Source organism: Lissotriton vulgaris, chromosome 8, assembly GCF_964263255.1.
Source record: "Lissotriton vulgaris chromosome 8, aLisVul1.2, whole genome shotgun sequence".
Taxonomy (NCBI): Eukaryota; Metazoa; Chordata; class Amphibia; order Caudata; family Salamandridae; genus Lissotriton; species Lissotriton vulgaris.
Genome location: NC_141696.1, coordinates 623,146,274 through 623,165,260, shown reverse-complemented (window position 1 = coordinate 623,165,260; position 18,987 = coordinate 623,146,274). Strand labels below are relative to the sequence as shown.

Sequence of the window (18,987 nt, the reverse complement as noted above, 5' to 3'; positions counted from 1 at the left end):
GCAACTGTATGGACCCTACAAGCCTCCTCAGTCTCCGATGCAATCAGAAGGTCATCAATATACTGCACGAGTACTGAACCCTGCGGCAGTACTAGACTCTCAAGTTTCTTTTTCAGAATCTGATTAAAGATGGATGGACTTTCAGTATACCCTTGTGGGATACGACAGCAAAATTACACGATTTTCCAGATGGAAACAAATAAAAATTGGCTCTCTTCATGCAAGGGTATTGAGAAGAAAGCCTGACATACATCCTTCACTGTAAATCAATCAGCCTCACATGGAATTTGGAACAAAATCACAGATGGATTTAGTACCACAGGACAACATGGAAGTACAATTGTGTTGACCTTTCTCAGGTTCTGCATGATCCTGTACTTCCCACTTGGCTTCTTCAGTCCCATTATAGAGGAATTGCATGGGCTCCCCATGGGTTCCTTCAGAATGCCCTGTTCGATCATTGAGTCAATCACAGGTGTAATTCCTGCTATCATTTCCTGAGTCAGGTTGTACCGGGTCGTTCTTGCAAACTCAGCTTTCGGCTTGATCTGTATCTTAACTGGCTCAACCCCTCAAATCACTCCTATCTCTTTTCCTATGAACGTGAAAAAACCTTTTATTGTTCGATTATTTAAAATCATTACAATATGCTAACAATATAAAATAGATGTCTAAAAACCAAATAAGTTAAATTCCCTAATTGTTACTACAGCCTAATAAAGCTTAAAACATTCAGTATAGTATCATATTCTAGCTATACAGTTTAAGAACAAAGTGCATTGATTTTTAAGTAGGAGGTGTGTCCGCCTCTCCCATGCTTCCAGTCCTACTATTTTCTTTATGCGGCTCTGCATTTGCGGACAGTGCTGCGCAAATTAGTTCTATAAATTTCCCCAGCCGTGCTACTGTTTGACTTGCTGTTGAAGAAAAACACAAGTCAGAGATTTCGCTGCAACGAGTGAGACCCTGAGCTCTGCAGATTGGGGTGACCAAACGGTGCCTCTCACTGGCTAGCTTTGGGCAGCAACACAACAAATGGTACCAGGATTCCTGATGGTAATCACAAAGTCTGCATGCTGCTGATTTATCCACGCGGGCCCAACTTTGATTAAACTCCGCTATGGGTAATGCGAGGGGCCTCATGTAAGTGATCTTTTTTCGGGTTTGGACGGATAGTGCTTGCTCAAGATAAGGCTGTGCTTTTCCCACTTTATAAGAGGCATCCAATATAGAAATATTTGGATGATGATGCAGGCTATCGAGATCTCTTGCGAATGATATATGCTTGACCTGTCTGTTCACTGCTCTTTTCCATGCAGCTATTGAAATGTTAGCATTGACCAGGTTTTGCACCTCTATTTCTAGCAGATGAATGGCTACTGTCAGTTGCGCTTACCATGGGGATCCGCTTTCTACGAAAATTGTTTTAATTTGCACTTTCAAGGCTGTTGCTGGAGCTCTCAAGGTGCTAATTTAGTATTTTATTATGTCTCCCAGGCAGGCGATATCTAGGCGAGAAAGACCCAGCTCCAGCCTTACTCTAGCTCTCCTGGCCTGTCGTGGGATGCCCAACACTTTCTTATATACGGAAATTTGGAAACTCATGTAAAAGTTGGTAAGGGCACCAGGGAAGATTAAATGGCCATAGTTGAGTGAGGGCACTACTTTTGCTTTTAGGACTTTCAAGATGGATTCCATGGCTGGACTATGTAATTTTCGATTGAGACTTCTCAGACTGCAGATGATTCCTGCCCCTTTATTTCTTAAATGTTTCAAATGAGCTGTTGTTTTTTCCCCTTCCGTTAGCCTGAGACCCAGGTAGTTATTTTTTTTGCAAGATCTGATTTGCTGGTCACATAGGCGCCATTGAGCTGTTTGCTTTCGATGGTACTTCCCAAAGATAAGGATCTTGGTCTTCTCCTGGTTTACCAATACATTATTCTTTTTATTAAACCTGTGTAGCGCTTCTAAGGCTTTCTGTAAGCCTATCCTGGTGTGATCCAAAAATACAAGATCGTCAGCATATTGAAGGATTTGAAGCCGCACATTCCCCAACTTTGTAATGACTAGATTTGCCCCCTCTAGTGCTTGACCCAGGTCGGATGTGTAGATGTTAAAAAGTAAGGGTGCAAGAACGCACCCTTGTTTAAGGCTGTTATTTGTTGGGACCTTAGTGGTCAGCGAAGTTTGACTGGTCTTAATCCGTACCCAGGTCCAACCGTATAGAGTCCTTATCGCCTTTAGCAACTTTTGGGGGATGCCCCATTTAGTGAGTTTTCTCCATAATATGCCACGATCCACTCGGTCAAATGCTGCACTATAATCTGCAAAACAGCAAAACAAAAGAGGTTGAGCGGGCAGGGTCGCACGTCTGGACAGGTATCCCAGAGCTATGATGTTATCTAATGTGGAACATTGTGGTCTGAATCCAGTTTGGAAAAATGGAAGGATGTTATGCTCCTCTGCCCAGCTTTCGAATTCCTTCAGCAACACTCTAGCATATGCCTTTGCTTCGATGTCTAGCAAAGCCACAAGCCGATAGTTTTCAGGTTTTGTGCGGTCTCCTTTTTTATATATAGGAAAAAGTATTGAGCCTTTCCACGATGATGGAATGGAGGCCGTTTCAAAGGCATGCTTGAAGAGTGGGGTTAACTGGTCCGCCAAAATCCATATGACACTTTGAACACTGCCGCTGGCACTCCGTTGGGGCCCGGTGTGCTGTCTGTCCTTATTTTCTGGATCAAGTTGGTTATCTATATTGTGTTAATAAACAGACACTTGTCCTCTTCTTCTTTGTCTAGTAGATTTTGTTGTTCTTGCATGACCCTCCTTTCCTGGTCTGTTGTGTACAATTGCTTTACATACTTAACCCACTCCGCGGCTGCCACCCCATTTTCTTTGCTCTGGCCAGTGTGGCTTAATTGTCTGATGTATCTCCAGAGTCGAGTATGACCCTTTTCTTTAAGCATGTTAAAGATTTTCAGCCACTCTGCCTCAATTTTCTTTGTTCGAATTTCCCATATTTTTTTCCTATGTTCACTTCGTAGCGCTTTTATTTCCACACTGAGATGATTTGTCACTCCTTTTCTTCTAGCCTTCAAGGCCTTTGAGAGACTCCGTTTGGTTTGCTCTAAGTCCCTGGGGTTTGGTTGTACTGGGTGGTTTTGCGGGTAAAGGCCCTGAGCTTTCGGGTTACCACTGGCCTGTCCTAGGACCGATTTTAGTTCCTCAAGTAGTTCCTTCCAATGCTCCAGGGGAGGTGCCTGTGTTTGGCGCTGCTCTTTATGGGTGACCCACTCCATGAGTACTGGACTTAATTTTGTAGTCCATTTTATTCTATGCAATACTGTATGGTGCTCTTCCTCGGTTGAAGAACCCAATGTTCCGGGGTGTTTTGCGGTTTTCCCGTTTATATCGAATGTGACCCTCAATGGCTTATGATCACTTTCCTCCCTGTCTCCCACCTCGAAGTCTTTGAAGTATGTTACAAGTTTCTTGACAATAAAAATGTAATCGATTGTTGACTTGCTCTTAAAGTTGGGCAAGGAAATCCATTGAGGGTCCACTGTTTTCTTGGAAGCATGGGTGGAAACCATGTTATGCTCAAACAACAGCTGATATAGAGGCACCAGTTCTGTTATGTTTGGAGTGTTCCCCATACCATCTCCCAGACCCCTGATGTTCATATCCCCTGCGATGATTGGGAGATGAGAGGCATATTTGATTATCAAATGGTCCATTTTTTTGGATAATAGTTTTATTGCTTACTTTTTTTGCCTAGTGGCGGGATTTATGTAACAATTGATTATCAACAAACAAATTGAGTTATTGTTACTTTTGAGTCCGGAGATCAGTACTGCTTGGAGATTAGAAGAGGTGGTTTCTATTGAATTTACCTCTATTTTACATTTGTGATTGATGTAGATTGAGAGCCCACCTGCTGCTCTCCCGAAGATGTTACTTTTTATTGCTGCAGTGTGAATCTCATACTAACCTGGGAGAATTAGAGGTTCAGTGGCCCATGTCTCTTGTAGACAAAGGATGTCATTTTCTCGAAGGTACATACATGCTGCTTTACAATTGAGCATTCTTTTTAGCCCTGCGACGTTCCATGATAAGATGGACAGCAGAGTGTTATTCCCCCATCTTCGGTTCTTGTTAAAATAGCTGCCTCCCTTATTACTGTTAGATGTGCCGTCGAGGGCTCAAGTCTCCCGGACCCGTCAGCATGTTTTGCCTTGCGCCGTGCTTTGGTTCCATGTGGAACACTGCCCTTTGCTCTGCTGAGCTTATTATCTTGTAAGCATTGTAAAGTCTCCGATCCGTGGCAGCGCTTTTCCCTGTTTGTTTGACTGCCGCCCCCTTTAACACCGGATAAACCTCCCTTGTTGGAGAGGTTACTGCTAATACATGTGGGTATTTCTCGGGTATGGGAAATGCTATGTCAATACCCCAGGCAGCCATTTTTGCTGTTTCCTCAGTTGTGAGCCACACTTGGGCGTGTCGACTCAATCCAATCGAGGTTGATTCTCCATGAGAGTCGCTGGTTAGACCTAAGAATTTGACCCAGACTAAGTCGTTTGATTGTATTTCTGTAACGGACGGAATGTGCTTGAAAAGTCTGAGTAAGTTGCCCCCGTTTAGAATATCATGTTTGCCTTTGATCTGATATCTAGGGGTTAGAATCACCTCGTGCGTTGTTTTACGAGTTTGATTTGCTTTGCCCTGCTTGTTTGGTTCTCCTTCACTGCTGCTTGCTAGTACCAAGTACCAAGGGCCCATCGGCTGCTGGTCCAAACTTTGGATCGGCTGTTCTGCTTGGTCGCTCATTTTCTGCCCACCTGGGGCTAGGTATCCCTTAGTTATACTAGCCCCAGTCTTGGCTACTTGATCCTTACGTGCTCCCTCTGATTTTCTTTGCTCTCTCTTCTTGTTGTTTGATACTGGGGGTGATTGGACTCTAAGTTCCGAACATGTTGGGCTTTGACCGCCCTCTGTATGAGGGTTAGACTGTTTGAAACTATCTCTCGCTTCTGTCTTCCCCGGGGGGGGGGGGGCAGAGTGGAGCTGTGCCTGTTGAATTATTTAAGGCTTTACTTTTTATAAAGATCGGAAAGAGGCGTCCTATCTCTGTGGTACTTTGTGAATTTTTAAAGTGAGTTGGTAAAAGGAGGGCACTTTTTCTGATGTCTTAGCTTTTTTTCCTGTTTCTTTAGCTTTTTCTTAGCCCTCCTTGACAGCGTGTTCTCCTTCCTTATCTGGTTGGAGTTGTTGTCTTCAGCTTGCTATCCCGGAGGAAAATCACTGCTATTGGAGTTGCAGCTGATAGGTCTGCTAAAAGATTTGTTCGATATCAAAGTGTCTTGTGCCTCGGCAATTGTTGTTGGATTCCCCGAAGTGCCTCCAACTGCTATACCTAACTGGTTTTCTAGGTTTAAAGCAGGGATGGAGCTGTTCTTATTGCTTTGGGCACATCGTACTTCCTGTTTGTAGTTTTACTGCTTCTACCAAACCTTTGAGGATTTCTGGCAGTGTTGTCCATGTGTCCATGAGAGCTGCACACGAGCAGGTGCCAATACTATTGTTCTGGATGTCACTAAGCTTTTTCTACAAGTAGTCCACCTTATTGTTCAGCTCCGCTAGACGTTGCGCGATAGTTGCTAAAAGATCAATTTGTAACTCCATTTTCTTCGATTGCCAGAGCAGAGACCTGGCCATGTTTTGCACTGTTTCTCCAGGAGGGGATGCTCCTTGATCGAAAATGGCACTGCTCTCCTGGAGCTTTTGGCTTTGGGAGCTTGGTGTAGAAGGTGTGCATCGGTTCTCATTAGAGCTTCTATAGAAAGTTGGAGTCAGCTCCAATGTGCTTTGTATCTTGGATTCCAAGTTTTGGAGGAATGTAGGGAATAGGCAACCCGAATTTTGCAGCTGCTCTGGCACACCTGAGTTTCTTAAACCGGAGCCTATGATTGAGAGCGACGGCCTATGGACCGGGGAGTGAAGAATCGATTGATCCTGGCAGTGTATTTGGGCAGTTATAACTTGCTCTGTCTTTCTGCTATTTAGTGTGGTGCTGTCGCTTTCTGGGTCACTTGTGTGTCTAATTTTCATTCCAGATAAGTGTCCCAGCCCCGAACAGGAGCAAGAGCGTCTTTATCTGAGCTTGTGCTTCCTGTATTTACGCTTTGTATTTGTATATTTGGCAGCATTTGAAGGAACTTGTTCCCTGAACTGTTGTCCAACCTGCGCTGCTCTTGGCTCTTTGTTGAGCTGTCATGTCTGAGGTGCAATCTGAGTTGGGCGTGAGTTTAACCAAGAATTGTGTTATGAGTCCGCCTGATGGCCATTTCAAAAATAACTTTTTATCCTGTTCTGCAGACTTTGCGCTCCTTAAAATTCTGGGTAAAGCTTTAGACTGATGTAGTGGCTTTGCGTGGCCACTTTCAAGTTGCTGGCTGCTTTTTCCTTCTCTTTTTTTTGTCATTCTTCTATCTGGATAGTCTACCGTGGGAGCTATGTGCTCCTTGTGGCTTCCTCTTCAGCAGGGCCTTGTGATAATTGTGGTGCTGATGGGGGTGGCTTGGCACCTATAGAGGCGGCTGCCGCTGAGCTTGAATTGTGCCTGAATTGGCCCCTCACTGAGCTGGTGTCCGTGTTAGCAATGAAGGCACTGAAAATGGCTTGATGGTGGCCGCTGTACTCTATCCTCAAGCATGCCTCACACTGCCCACAGCACTCCCACTTCCCCCCGCGGCCTCGTCCTGTGACAGCTCGCCTCCCCGGTACCACGTTCGCCACCCATTCTTTTACGGCTGCTTCACAGCAACGGTGGCGGTGTGGGCTCCGGCGGCTCTCAGTGTAGAGGCTCGGGAGCTTGAGGAGCACACCGGGCACATCAAAGGGGCGGCAGAAGCAAAAACGTGGAGTCTGGGTCCAGCTGTGTCCGTGAAGCTCTTCACAGCTCTTCACGTCTCTAGCGGCCCTCGGTGCTCTCACCCTCCGTCTCCCGAGCGGCTGCACCAGTTCCCAAGCCGCGCCTAGCTCGAGTCTCCAATCCCTTACAAACTGCTCCCAGCGTCTCTTGCAGCTTGTGTCAATTGCGGCTCCAGGCTCTAGTCTCCCGCTGCTCCCGCGACTCCCGGCTCACCGCTCTCGGCACCCGGGTGCGGGCGGCTGGCGGCTGGTAGCTCACGGGTTCACACTCCCCACAACTCTCTACGCCACTCTATGGCTCCTACACTCCTCCGCTGCTGTAGACTGATTTGTATACACCTGTGGGAGCCTGTGTGCTTCCTGACTCCGAGCCTCATGGGTTCACACTCCCCGCTACTCTTTACGCCACTCTATCCCTCGAGTAATATGGCTGGTCTTCCACTGTCAGCACGGGGAAAATCTCTATGCAGATATTCTGATTTGCCAGCTTGAAAGCAATGTCATCATCATTAGTCTCCAGCTCTACTTCTTTGGGTGTGCAATAGATGGTACAATTCAATTTACACAAGGGATCACGGCCCAACAAACAGACTGGATTCGAATCGCACACCACAAGTTCTTATTCTCACAGGTATCTCATCTGTCAACAAATTGGTAATTCTCTTATTGGCAACTCCCACAACTTGGATTGATTCTCCCGAGAGGGGTAGGTTTGGTACTACTGTGTATCTCACAGTAGAACGGGTTGCACCAGTATCAATCAAGAATGTAATGGGATAACCGTCCACATGCGGTCCTCTCTGGTCTACCTTTAAGACTATTCCAAGGGTTCAGTCTTCCACCCCCCTCAGACACTGTCATTGCAACGGGTCTGAATCAAACTCATCTAGAGCTTCGATAAATGAGAAATGCTAATATACTCGATTTCCCTGGGGAATCCTCGAAGGCTGGGGAACCTGCACTTGCTGACTTGGGCCCCCTCCGTTCATGGACCTTGGTCTCGTTGCAGTATTAACAACCTCAGGTACCTGCACTATCTCCTCATCTTGAAGCTAATTCGCTGGATTTAATCAACACTCACACTTGCAATGCCTGATTTTGTGACAATAATGACATGCAGTGGTCTTCTTTAGAGTACAGACCTCGATTCCTGTCTTAGGATCTATGCCTCTTCTTTTTCCCTGACTTGTGTGAACTGACGCATTCTGGGTCCCTCTATGAATATTTCCCTACTTCCGACTCAATGTTCATCCACTTGTCTGGACTTGGTCTACCCTATCTTCATTCCTCAAGTGGACTAGCATCAATATATTCTTTATTTTCATATGCTTAGAACCCACTTTGTCACTACAATATTTGACGTACCACAGAGTCACAACTTATTATGCCTGCAAATCCGATGCTGCTGGATCATTAAGCTAATTGCTGGATTCAACCCCAACACAAACTTGGAAACAAACTATCCCATTTCCTTAGAATCTAGAGCATCCAGCCCTCTATATGCATAAAGGCTTGCATGAGCCTTTCCTAATACGCATGTACTGTTTCCTTGGGCTCTTGAGTGGTTCGATTTATCTTAACTCAATCAATATTATGTAGATCTTACCCTGCAACCATGCGATTTTCTGCTCAAACTTTTTCATGACCATGAGATTTTAACAAAACGATTGACTTGCTTGTACCATTCATCAGGTTTCTCTCTTAGCTGAGGGAAGTCCTTTGTAATGCTGCGAAATCCCCCCTGCTCCGGTGTACATGCACATACCTTCCATTCGGTACCTCTTGCAATGGGTAAGCCTCTACCCCTGCTGTCCCCCCTCCCAGAGGCGGTGTATCTCCTATCCCCTTCTTGATGTTCTTTTTCTTTGACCATCCTTTCTCCCACTTATCAAGCATACTCCATGCACGTATCCCTACAATAAATTCTCGAATATGGGTTTTCAAGCCTATAACTCTTCTCTCTTCCATTTCCTGGTCGATGTAGTTCAACCTATGATTTCCAGGCACCACTTTTGTTTTGGACAGATCCACATTATACTTCTGGGCCAATCTGTCAATTTCTCATGTGCCCTCCTTGCCTTACAAGTAACATCCTTTGCCACAAACAACAGCTCATCTAACTTGAAAAGTTCTATCCTTTCCAAAGGCAAATTCCTATTGATTACCTCATCTAGTTCTGCCTTTAACCTGACCACATCTAGCACTTTAGCCTTTACTGCAGCCTTGATGGTTCCCCACCTTGATGCACTACTTTGTTCTTCCCTTTCGCTGCTCAAATTTCTGTGGCAATTTCCTCTCGCTGTATTCTGTGGGACAAGCTGACCTCCAGAACCTCCCTGCTTGACACCTACTTCAGACATCCTCCCTACAGGTCCTCTGACTGGAGCTTCCCACATCCTCAAATCTGAACGTGAATCCCCCAATGGCACTGATCGTACTGCGCTAAACCCAATGCATACTCTAGAATGATCTGCGGTTGCTGGTAATGGAGTACTAGCTTCTACAGGCACTGAATATGGACCATTTCCGTATGCTGTAGCATTTCCTCCTAGGTTGACCCTCTCTCAAATCCTGACTGTGGTTGACTACTGCTTTCCTTCTGACTTGGGTCATACACTGACACTATGGGTCCAATGGTGATCGGCAGCCTCAGGGCTTCCGGTAAACAAGTAGAAGTGTTTAATCTGCTTATCTCCATACTTCCAGATGTGGTATCTCCGTTCCTTCCATTCCTGTTGAAATATTCCCCACTACCCTAGCACTAGGGTTGGCCTGTGGTACTCCCATTCTCTCAATGTTCACTGCATTTGCAAATTCCTGTCTACCCTCGTCTGAATCTGAATTGTATGGTGGAGGACGCTCTGCTAGCAACCTGTCTAGCAAACTGTCATCGTGTCACTATCATCTTTTTCCTTTCTATTCCAAGTGTCTTCCTATTTCACCAATAGTGGGTATAACCTCTCTCCCTCAATGGTGTCTACTCTCCACCTTTTCAACTGTGCATCCCATTGCGCATCCTGGTATGCCTTCATCGCTTTTTTCATCCTCCCCTGACTTCTTTCCCTACTCTTCTCCTGTGCTGCTCCCATCTAGGCATCTAATACTTCAAACTGTGGTTCCAACTGTGTTGGTCTAGGCGGAGGTCCCAATAAAGCCATCACTCCCCTCAACTGATATAGCACGTCCAATCGAAATGAACCATAATATGGAAAGGCCAAATCTCCCTTCTTTTCAGTAATCTTATGCTAATTTTGAAGCCAAACTATGGCATGGAGTCCTACATTTGTTGCCATGTAATGTTCTGCCTTATCTTTGGATGCTGAGGCTCTGGTAAGGATTAACCGCGTTTTAGCAAAGTAACATGTCTTCTCCCTCTAGAAGGGTGGAATCCTACCCCCGTCACCTGGACTGGCGAGGGGGTAGTATTCCAAAGTGTATGACACCTTACACGACATGTTTTGATAAAGCCAAACCAAAGTTAGCAAGTAACCGCGTGGATTATAATGCACTTAAGAGTATATGGTATGGCAATATCCCGGAACAGCTAAGGGAGTTGGTCCTGACAGCTGCAGACAGGCTCAGCTCATGCTAGAGCACCATCTCACATAAAACCAAGCACTCTGCCTCCAGGATTGTTAAGGCCTGCCATAGAAGTGACTTATAGGTGTATATGTGTCCAGATATAGGTTTAGATATAGGTATACTATATCTAAGCAAGGGGTGATTACACCACCTTGCCCCAGCTGAGTGATCAGCCAGTTGTGTCAATTTGGATAGCCAGCCAGGGGTGGCAAAATATATACTGCAGCCCCTGGTAGGCCTTGGACGCACCTATGCCCTGGGCACCTATAGTGCACTGTACAGGGGCTGATAAGGTGACCCAAGCCAATTTAGTTATGCACCTAGGGTACATGGAATCCATTTTAAAGAGAGAGCAGATAGCCTGGGGCCCTGATTAGCAGGGAACCAGGCCAACTAAGTCGAAAACCAGCTAAACACAAGGCAAAAAATCTGGGGTAACCATAGTCAGGTATCCACCTTCCTACAGTAGTGCAACCCCTGACTGGAGCTCCTGTTCTACCTGATAGTAAAAGAATGCTGTGCTAACCCTCTCTTTTTTGTGATGCTTGCCGAATCTGACTGCGTGGAGGTGAAGCCTGTGAGAGCTCATATATACTCATTAGACACCTTTATCAGCCTTACGATATTGCGGTTTCTCCTCAGAAGGTCTCAACCCAGCTTGGACCCAGAGGCTTCGACTGTGAACCAGCCTCCGCGACCACAGTATAACCCCCAGCATAGTTCGTACCTGACATCCAGAACAGCCGGCGGGACGATGGCTTTGAAGGTGGTGTCCGTATCGGCAGCCGCTAAAGCCAGAGAGGCAAAATTTATTCAGGGGTTTTTCTTTAGGGACAATTTCCTGAGCTGGTTTAACAGGTATATTCATGTTTTCAAGCATGTCTGAATGGGCTATGCCTAGCCGTTCTAGATTTCCTACCTTGTCCACTAGAACATTTAATCTTTCCACTATCGGTAAAGTAAGTGACTTTACTAACTGCTCAATTTGGGTCATAAGGTCTGCTACAATTAGGGATGGTGTTTCCTGTTGGGTGTTGCACCTATCTTCATTGGGCTGCAAGTCAGAACTATTTTGTATCTTGCTCCTAACACCCAGTTTTTTTTTTAAAAAAAGGGTACTATTTTCTTCTGTCTACCCTTTTGTTTTCCCCGGAATTTATGTGCAATCAACAATTTTCTACTGGTTTGCCTTTAGGACTACTGCCACCTTTATTTTGAGGGATATTCACATTATCTATCTTATCTATTGAGTTAGTGTTGACATTGCTGCATTCATTCAACCTCTCCAGATCATCAGATACATTAATTAAAATAGGAGACTCCTCATCTGTTCGCATATTGGGAGTTACTGACAATCTGCTTTCTCGATGTGTAAAGTCAATGGGGGGTGATTGTTGCGGAATGCCAACACAATTGTGATCTTTCCCTGGGAAATCAACAAATGATTCCATAAGGATGGAGTCCTGAGAATACACTGTAGTTGCAGATGTATTTACATGAACATTACTATTTTGGGTGGGTAGATTTGATAAACACAAGCTTGGTGGTAATGACATTCGTCTCTCAGTATTTTCTATTGCAGTGGCAACGACCCCAATAGTTTTTTGTAGCATTCTGTCTATCGCCGTCAGGCTTGGTAGTGGAGTGATAGCTGATACCTTTTTCCTCGACGTTGAGCGTGTTGACATAGGGGTGTTTAAGCCCATTTTAGACTTTGTCGCCATTGATGCTGTCAACAAGGTACAATAAAAGTATTTTCCGGCACAGTTTACCTGATGAAGGACGTCCCAAATGATGGAGCCAAGAGTGGTGGCCCAGCCCAGCCTCCTCCTGCCCCAGACGGCCACAGACGGTCCCGCCCTTGTCCCGGGCTTCTCCCGGCGCACTCCTGCGCTCGTCCCGCGGGACGAGGGACCGAGGGAGCCTTTATGCGCCTCCTGGCGCTTGCCTCTGACGTCCGCTGCTGGTCACGGGAGAGGGAGGGGCCCGGCGGAGCCAAGCCCGGCCCGGGGAACAACCGGAGCAAAGCCCGGCCCTTTGATGCTGGTGCTGCGGGGATCGGCGGAGCCAAGCCCGGCCAAGTGGATCTGGCGGGACTGCACCCGGCCCTCAGGAGCAACAAGGAATAGCAGGTAAGACTCCCCCCGGACTCGGCACCGAGGGAGCCTTTATGCGCCTCCTGGCGCTTGCCTCTGAGGTCCGCTGCTGGTCACGGGAAAGGGAGGGGCCCGGCGGAGCCAAGCCCGGCTGGGGGAACAAGCGGAGCAAAGCCCGGCCCTTTGATGCTGGTGCTGTGGGGATCGGCGGAGCCAAGCCCGGCCAAGTGGATCTGGTGGGACTGCACCCGGCCCTCAGGAGCAACAAGGAATAGCAGGTAAGATTCCCCCCAGACTCGGCACCGAGGGAGCCTTTATGCGCCTCCTGGCGCTTGCCTCTGATGTCCACTGCTGGTCACGGGAGAGGGAGGGGCCCGGCAGAGCCAAGCCCGGCCGGGGGAACAAGCGGAGCAAAGCCCGGCCCTTTGATGCTGGTGCTGCGGGGATCGGCGGAGCCAAGCCCGGCCAAGTGGATCTGGCGGGACTGCACCCGGCCCTCAGGAGCAACAAGGAATAGCAGGTAAGACTCCCCCCGGACTCGGCACCGAGGGAGCCTTTATGCGCCTCCTGGCGCTTGCCTCTGAGGTCCGCTGCTGGTCACGGGAGAGGGAGGGGCCCGGCGGAGCCAAGCCCGGCTGGGGGAACAAGCGGAGCAAAGCCCGGCCCTTTGATGCTGGTGCTGCGGGGATCGGCGGAGCCAAGCCCGGCCAAGTGGATCTGGTGGGACTGCACCCGGCCCTCAGGAGCAACAAGGAATAGCAGGTAAGATTCCCCCCAGACTCGGCACCGAGGGAGCCTTTATGCGCCTCCTGGCGCTTGCCTCTGACGTCCGCTGCTGGTCACGGGAGAGGGAGGGGCCCGGCGGCAGAGCCAAGCCCGGCCGGGGGAACAAGCGGAGCAAAGCCTGGCCCTTTGATGCTGGTGCTGCGGTGATCGGCGGAGCCAAGCCCGGCCAAGTGGATCTGGCGGGACTGCACCCGGCCCTCAGGAGCAACAAGGAATAGCAGGTAAGACTCCCCCCGGACTCGGCACCGAGGGAGCCTTCATGCGCCTCCTGGCACTTGCCTCTGACGTCCGCTGCTGGTCACGGGAGAGGGAGGGGCCTGGCAGAGCCAAGCCCGGCCGGGGGAACAAGCGGAGCAAAGCCCGGCCCTTTGATGCTGGTGCTGCGGGGATCGGCAGAGCCAAGCCCGGCCAAGTGGATCTGGCGGGACTGCACCCGGCCCTCAGGAGCAGTAAGGAATAGCAGGTAAGACTCCCCCCAGACTCGGCACCGAGGGAGCCTTTATGCGCCTCCTGGCGCTTGCCTCTGAAGTCTACTGCTGGTCACGGGAGAGGAGGGGCCCGGCGGAGCCAAGCCCGGCCGGGGGAACAAGCGGAGCAAAGCCGGGCCCTTTGGTGCTGATGCTGCGGGGATCAGCGGAGCCAAGCTCTGCCAAGTGGATCTGGCGGGACTGCACCCGGCCCTCAGGAGCAACAAGGAATAGCAGGTAAGACTCATATTTAGTCAATTATTATGACTACCTGAGTTTGAAAGGTAAGGAAAATAAATAAATCCTCTTCTTGGTTCTGTATTAATAGTTTAATTCGAAATAAACAGATTATAAAAGCAATAACCATTCAGTGAAAAGAAATACATTATCATGGTACAATTAATTCATATCTATCCAACAGTGGAATCTGTACACTACAATATGACAGACCGCCTTTGTTAAGCACTGTTTTACGTACCTTCTGAAAACCTCTAAATATAAGCGTAATACATACAGAGAAACAGAAGAGAGTTTGAAAGGATTCAACCAATGATAGTTGAATGACACAGGTTCAAATCTTTCTGATGTTAAAACAGATATTAGTGCTAGTAACCACAACTCAAGACAATAAATCAGCCAAACATGTGCATTTTCTTTTACTTGATGCAATGTAACTTGTGCAGTCCTTGAACAAAATGTGAAAAATACAGGCACGAACATAGAATGTGGCGTTTTTCATTGTAATAGTATTTTCTAACAATCGCTAACCTTTCTTTTTAGAGCTTCAAACAAAACTACACTTATGCAAAACCTCTTGAAATTGTCTCAATTGCTGGCTGTTCGCTATCCATTGTTGGATTGACTATTACTATAATTTTTCAAGTTATCAACAAGTAAGTGCATCATTTTAGCTGCTGACTTCACTGATCTCTTGTAATATCCTTGATTACACAATTTGGAGTTCGTGTTTTCAAACCAAGTGATCTTTGTATAGAGAACATTGTTGACAGTGAAGAATATCTGTTCCCTGTAAGTTGCAACTTCAATGTTACATTTATAAAATAATGTCAAAGCTTGACAACGTATTTTGTGGTATAGAGACAAAATATCGACTCCAAAATATCGACTGGACATAATATCGAGTTTTAAATATAGACTGGACAAAATATCGACTGGACATAATATCGACTACAAAAATATCGTTTTTCAGGTAAGTGAAGTAATATCGACTGTATAAAATATAGATAGCAAAAATATCGATTTTTTAATAATATATAATATTTTATAGTGTATTTTTATGTAATAATATGTGTGAATAGTGTGTATTAATGTTATTAAATATTTTATTACATGAATTTTGTTTTGATAATAATTGCGTAATGTAATTCTGTAGCGGGTTGTGGGTTTATAGGGGAATAGGGTGGGAAGTAATTTAATAACAATTAATTAATTAATATATGTTTGTTAATATTTTTAATCAATAATTAATTGATAATTAATTAATATTAATTAGTTAATTAATTAATATAATTTTGAATATATTTTGTATTAGTAAATAATTGTTAATTAATTAATTGTAATTAGTTAATTACATTAATTAGAGTACATTTTTTATAAATATCATTTTGTGTTATTTTTAAGTAATTAATTTTGATAAAATAATATTAATTATTAAAATAATTACACCTAATATTCTAATATATTTACTTTATTGTTATTGTTAATTAATAATTAATTGGTAATTAAATAATATTGATAAATTTTGGGTAAAGGAGCATTTTTAGGGTTCAGGGTCAGTTTTCAGTTCATGGGTAAAGGGGTATTTTTAGGGTTCAGGGTCAGTTTTCAGTTCATGGGTAAAGGGGTATTTTTAGGGTTCAGGGTCAGTTTTCAGTTCATGGGTAAAGGGGTATTTTTAGGGTTCAGGGTCAGTTTTCAGGTCATGGGTAAAGGGGTATTTTTAGGGTTCAGGGTCAGTTTTCAGTTCATGGGTAAAGGGGTATTTTTAGGGTTCAGGGTCAGTTTTCAGGTCATGGGTAAAGGGGTATTTTTAGGGTTCAGGGTCAGTTTTCAGGTCATGGGTAAAGGGGTATTTTTAGGGTTCAGGGTCAGTTTTCAGGTCATGGGTAAAGGGGTATTTTTAGGGTTCAGGGTCAGTTTTCAGGTCATGGGTAAAGGGGTATTTTTAGGGTTCAGGGTCAGTTTTCAGTTCATGGGTAAAGGGGTATTTTTAGGGTTCAGGGTCAGTTTTCAGGTCATGGGTAAAGGGGTATTTTTAGGGTTCAGGGTCAGTTTTCAGGTCATGGGTAAAGGGGTATTTTTAGGGTTCAGGGTCAGTTTTGGGTTTTTGGGTAAAGGGGTATTTTTAGGGTTCAGGGTCAGTTTTGGGTTTTTGGGTAAAGGGGTATTTTTAGGGTTCAGGGTCAACAAATAAGATTTTAAAAAATTATTTTTATTATTTTCATTTATTATTTTATTATTATAATTTAATTTAAGTCGTTTTAAGTATATTTTAGTAATTAAAATTTAATATTAATTTAATTTAACACTGTTTTTAATAAAGTCGATATTTTTTACATCTATATTTTTGTTAACGATATTTTGTACTCGATATTTTTGTACTTACCTGTTTGTAGATACAAACTCGATATTTTGACTGTCGATATTTTGTCCACGATATTTTGGCAAGTCGATATTTTGTCAGTCGATATTATTTCAGTGATCCCTATTTTGTGTTGTATTCTACTATTTTTCTAAGATCCAAAATTTCAATTGTAACAGAGTAAATTCAGGTGTATTGACAAACTACCATAAATTACTCTTTGAATTAAGCGTGTATATGTGAATCAGCATTGAGTGTATGAATGAGCGGGGAAAATATAAAAGTCTAGGAGCACTCACAACAAGCAAGCATGGTAATAATACAGTGAATAAAACAAGAGCTCAGTCTCACTTAAAACAGTTTTTTGTATGTCTTTTCAAGCTGTACTCATTTTACTGCTGCAATTATAAAATTCACATAGATCCAAAGTACTTGGGACTGCCACAGAAATCTGCGAAGAGAGGAGAGATATGGCTCTTCTGAATCCATGGCAGAAAAACACATGTTAACACATGCACGATTCTGCCATATTTGGATGCGAACAGCAATATCTGCAATGGGATTGAGACAGGGATGGGGATGAAGGCGGTTTAACAATGGCTCCTGGTTGGTGGTGGTGGTGGTAATGGATGTTAGTGAGGTAGGCAAAAAACGATATGGTGTGCATCAGGGATGCTGAGAGTCTGACAACCCAATAACATGGGTCATCCTTGTTATGTTGCTCATCCTCTACATCACTTGGTAAAATTTTGCAAACTTACGATTTGTTTGAACAGATCACTGTAGGTCAGGTCATTTGGTTGTACTCTGAAGCATAGGTTTACATGTTCTGGTATATAAAGGCTTAAATATAAATGCTGTACTTTTGCACACTTTCATTCATTTATTAATTGTTTGAATGCTACTTAGCTAAGGGATCAATTTCAATGTATTATGGAGTGAGCATAACTAATGCAGGCATATTGAGAGCCTGCTCCGTACTGTATGTGTATGCTGCTTAGGGCTTTGAGTCCTGAACTCTGTCAAGAGCCATTAGTATGTGAAAACTCGTGGAAGAAATGACACTCACAATTTTTACAAATACTACAGAAGTAATGTATATTCTTTTATTCCCTGAAAAGTGGGAATGTGCTCCAAAACTAGGATTAACTGTACAAGAGCAATTTCCCCAAACTTTTATTGTTTCCCCCTGACTTTTCTGAATTGGTCCACTAGTGTTTTGGTAATTCAGATAGGATCTAAGGGATGTACCACAGATGTCGAAACTTCCTAACTAACCCAGCTAAATTAAATTATGTATTTATTAAGCTTTCTTTGTTGTTATTAATCAATGCAATAACAAGGCTTGCTATTTGGTGCTATAATTGAATTGCATGCATACACATCCAGTTAGTTCTACAACACAAAACGTACAAATGTTTGAAAGAGATATAAACTGAATCTAACAAACGATATATTGGAAACATTTTAGTGCACATATTCAGTTATATTGCGGGGGCAATAATAATAAAGTGTTGCTTATCTTACTCGATAAAGTATTAGAATATACTTTACATATGACAATGGAAAATGACGGGGGATTAATGATTGCATAATTCATGGGATTAAAACTACATTTTTGAATGAATGCAGTGAGTGAATTTAGTAAACTAATCTTTCGTGCACATAGCAATAAAATGAATGGTTTGTGAAGGAAGCAAAATACAAGTAGTGAGCACTGAGCAACCACACTATAGAATGCTGTAAATTTACACTAATCTAGTCAAATGTTTGCATATGGAATCAAGAATTGCATTTAAATCTTACCACCTTGATAATGGATGCTGTAAATTCAAGTCACTCTGAATGTGTGACATTCTACAGGCCAAAGGTGCCTAACCTCAGCAAAACAAAAAGCACCTCTGTATTAACACAATCACAATATTGTTGCTGGATCTTGCTCAAAGAAAGATAATGTACGTTAGTACATTTATTTGCATTTTTGGTAATAGAGTGATTTTCTTTAATGCCAGTTTGATGGGTAGCTGAGTCACTTCAACTATCAGAACGGTGTTCTGTTTACTGTAATATTCAAATTTAGGATCCTAGGTGTGCAATTTAGGTGGTTATTAAAAATTGGCTGTGAAACGGCTCTGGAGCAACTGATACTGTGTGCATTGGTAATTGAGGGTGTGTGTGTGGGGGGGGGGCTACCAAGGAATTCACAGAGCATATTTTATTTAAATATGTACTCAATCTATTCTCAGTTACCTGTGTCTATCGGATAAATAGAATTGATAGAAATTGGAATATCTTCATTTAAAATGCTAATTCTCAAGAGATTAGTTTAAAAGTATTTCAGATCACTTGCAGCTTTGCAGTAATTTGAAGCACTACTGGAAAGATTCAACTCAGCCCTCCTAGAGGATTTCCCAATACAAATTTCTTTCTCTTCCTACTTGCATCTATTTTTGTTTGATATTATGATAGGCAGGGAATTCTTCTTTGTATATTATAAAGAAATAGCTGAATTTCTACAAAC

At 44.2% G+C, this 18,987-nt stretch overlaps 1 protein-coding gene across 3 annotated transcripts in view; it reads left to right on the top strand.

The window, feature by feature from the left end:
* The window catches only part of ADGRG7 (adhesion G protein-coupled receptor G7), a 1,328,771-nt gene that overhangs the window by 922,688 nt on the left and 387,096 nt on the right, over positions 1 to 18,987 (top strand). For all 3 annotated transcript variants that reach the window (XM_086934503.1, XM_086934505.1, XM_086934506.1), the window contains exon 11: positions 14,645 to 14,757. In XM_086934503.1, the coding sequence (XP_086790629.1) occupies positions 14,645 to 14,757 (113 nt within the window). The remainder of the gene's footprint in view (positions 1 to 14,644; positions 14,758 to 18,987) is intronic.